This window comes from Erinaceus europaeus, chromosome 12 (genome assembly GCF_950295315.1).
Source record: "Erinaceus europaeus chromosome 12, mEriEur2.1, whole genome shotgun sequence".
Classification (NCBI taxonomy): Eukaryota; Metazoa; Chordata; class Mammalia; order Eulipotyphla; family Erinaceidae; genus Erinaceus; species Erinaceus europaeus.
The window spans coordinates 48,557,274-48,559,466 of NC_080173.1; the positions used below are offsets into that span (position 1 = coordinate 48,557,274).

The 2,193-nt window shown below is 43.0% G+C and overlaps 1 protein-coding gene across 1 annotated transcript; it reads left to right on the forward strand.

Moving 5' to 3' along the window:
• The first annotated feature begins 536 nt into the window (after positions 1 to 536).
• LOC103120622 (keratin-associated protein 4-6-like) lies at positions 537 to 1,704 on the forward strand. The gene has a single exon (XM_007531062.2). The coding sequence runs from the start codon at positions 594 to 596 to the stop codon at positions 1,149 to 1,151; it is 558 nt and encodes a 185-aa protein (XP_007531124.2). The 5' UTR covers positions 537 to 593; the 3' UTR covers positions 1,152 to 1,704.
• Positions 1,705 to 2,193: the final 489 nt, after the last annotated feature.

A 2,193-nucleotide genomic window follows, 5' to 3' on the forward strand; every position in this document is an offset into this window, starting at 1 on the left:
TCATGTTTCTGCATTTTAAAATATGTGAGCTACTACTGTGTGTTTCAGCTTGAGACATCTCTCTAATCACCCAAGAAGTCCATGCAAGTATGCAGTGATCTGTATTACATCTGGGGCACTCTCTCCCAAACAAGTCTTTCTATTTCCTCCCCAATACTGCACCTGAACAGCACAAATTCCCTTTATCTCTTACAATAGAAGAGCTATTTACCATGATATCCAGTGAACCATGTATAGACAGGAAGAGATATCACATTCAACAACAAAATGTCAGTCATGTGACAAATGCTTTCAAAAAATATTGCAAAACCCAAAACCATCTAAGGTAGAAATCTTTTCACCTATAAACACAGTACTGTACAAGGAAAAGGAAATGTGTTACTCTGTTCATTTTTTGAGTTTCTAACTAGAAACACACAATTATGTAATTAAATCATTAGGTTTTCCAATGGGATAAACAACAACAAGGTAATAATGACATCATGATAGCAGTCCTTCAGCAAAGTATAAAAGGGGAATGTGAACAGAAGGCTCCCATTCTCCATAATCTCACTCTCTTAGAAATCCAACCAGCACTCCTACCCTCTGACACCATGGTCAACTCCTGTTGTGGCTCTGTCTGCTCTGAGCAAGGTTGCTGCCAGCCCAGCTGCTGCCAGACCACCTGCTGCAAAACCACCTGTTGCCGCCCCAGCTGCTGTGTGTCCAGCTGCTGCAGACCTCACTGCTGTCAGTCAGTGTGCTGCCAGCCCACCTGCTGCCGCCCCTCCTGCTGCATCTCTAGCTGCTGTCATCCCTCTTGCTGTGGCTCCAGCTGCTGCCAGCCCTGCTGCCGGCCCTGCTGCCAGCCTTGCTGCCGCCCCTCTTGCTGCATCTCTAGCTGCTGTCGTCCCTCTGGCTGTGGCTCCAGCTGCTGCCAGCCCTGCTGCCGCCCCTCCTGCTGCATCTCTAGCTGCTGTCGTCCCTCTGGCTGTGGCTTCAGCTGCTGTGGCTCCAGCTGCTGCCAGCCTTGCTGCCGGCCCTGCTGCCGGCCCTGCTGCTGCCTGCGCCCAGTGTGTGGCCAGGTCTCCTGCCACTCCACTTGCTACCGCCCCACCTGTGTCATTTCCACCTGCCCCCGTCCCATGTGCTGTGCCATCCCTTGCTGCTAAGCTCTCTGCCCTGTGACCACCATGCCATTTTACTTCAGTCCTTACAGATATAGAACCTTTCTGTATTCTTCCTTAGGACTCTGGTAAATATCATCCAATGTACTGGCCCTCTTATTCCAATGAACTCACCACCATCCCATTGAGTCTGGGAGCACATTCTGGTTCACTCTGAACTCTCTTTCTTGCTATCTCCTCCTTTTCATACTTGTACCAACTATAGTTTCTCATCCACAGGCTCAGAGATTGTTTCAGTCCTCTGAATTTATCTCTCTTCCTTATCACCAAGGTGCTCTACATGACCTTTCTCTAGGTATTTTTACAATCACTGAGTAGTACTGAGTTGACATTTCTGCTGAGGATCACTCAGTTGTCCCTTCAGCTATAGTCAATTTCTTATGTTTTGTTTTTCTCTGTTTTCTGGTAAACTTTTATGCATATAAGAATTCACTAGTTGTTATGTGGAAAACTGAGAAATGTTACACATGTAACAACTATTTTATTTTACTGTTGACTATAAACTATTAATCCCTTCAATAAAGGAAAAAACAAAGAACTCACTGGTATCATTCTCTATTATTTTCATATCAATTTACTTAGTAATTTGACAATTATATTTCACATGAAGATAAAGAAAGAATAGTTCATGTTGGAATCACTTTGAAAATATGTGCAATTTCAAATACAGTTTTCTATGTTCACAAATGTGTGACCTAATCACCTCACATTAGAGTGGATTTAACTTTAACCTTTATTCTTAATTAAATTAAATCATTCTTCAGCATATTCTCTCCTTTATTTTTTTATTTTTATGAGAGAACAAGATCGATCAGACCCTTGATCAGCTATGGTTGAGAGTGAAACTGGGGCCTAAAGCTGAGGCCTCTAGATTTCATACAAATGGTGCATTATAATATGTTGAGCTATTGCTATTTCTCAGCCCCTCTGCTGACCCTATTTTGTAGAAAAATGTAAAATCAAATTTCAGAGTACATGTCAATGATGGAAAAAAAGTATATGGTAAAGTCACTCAAACTACTTCAGG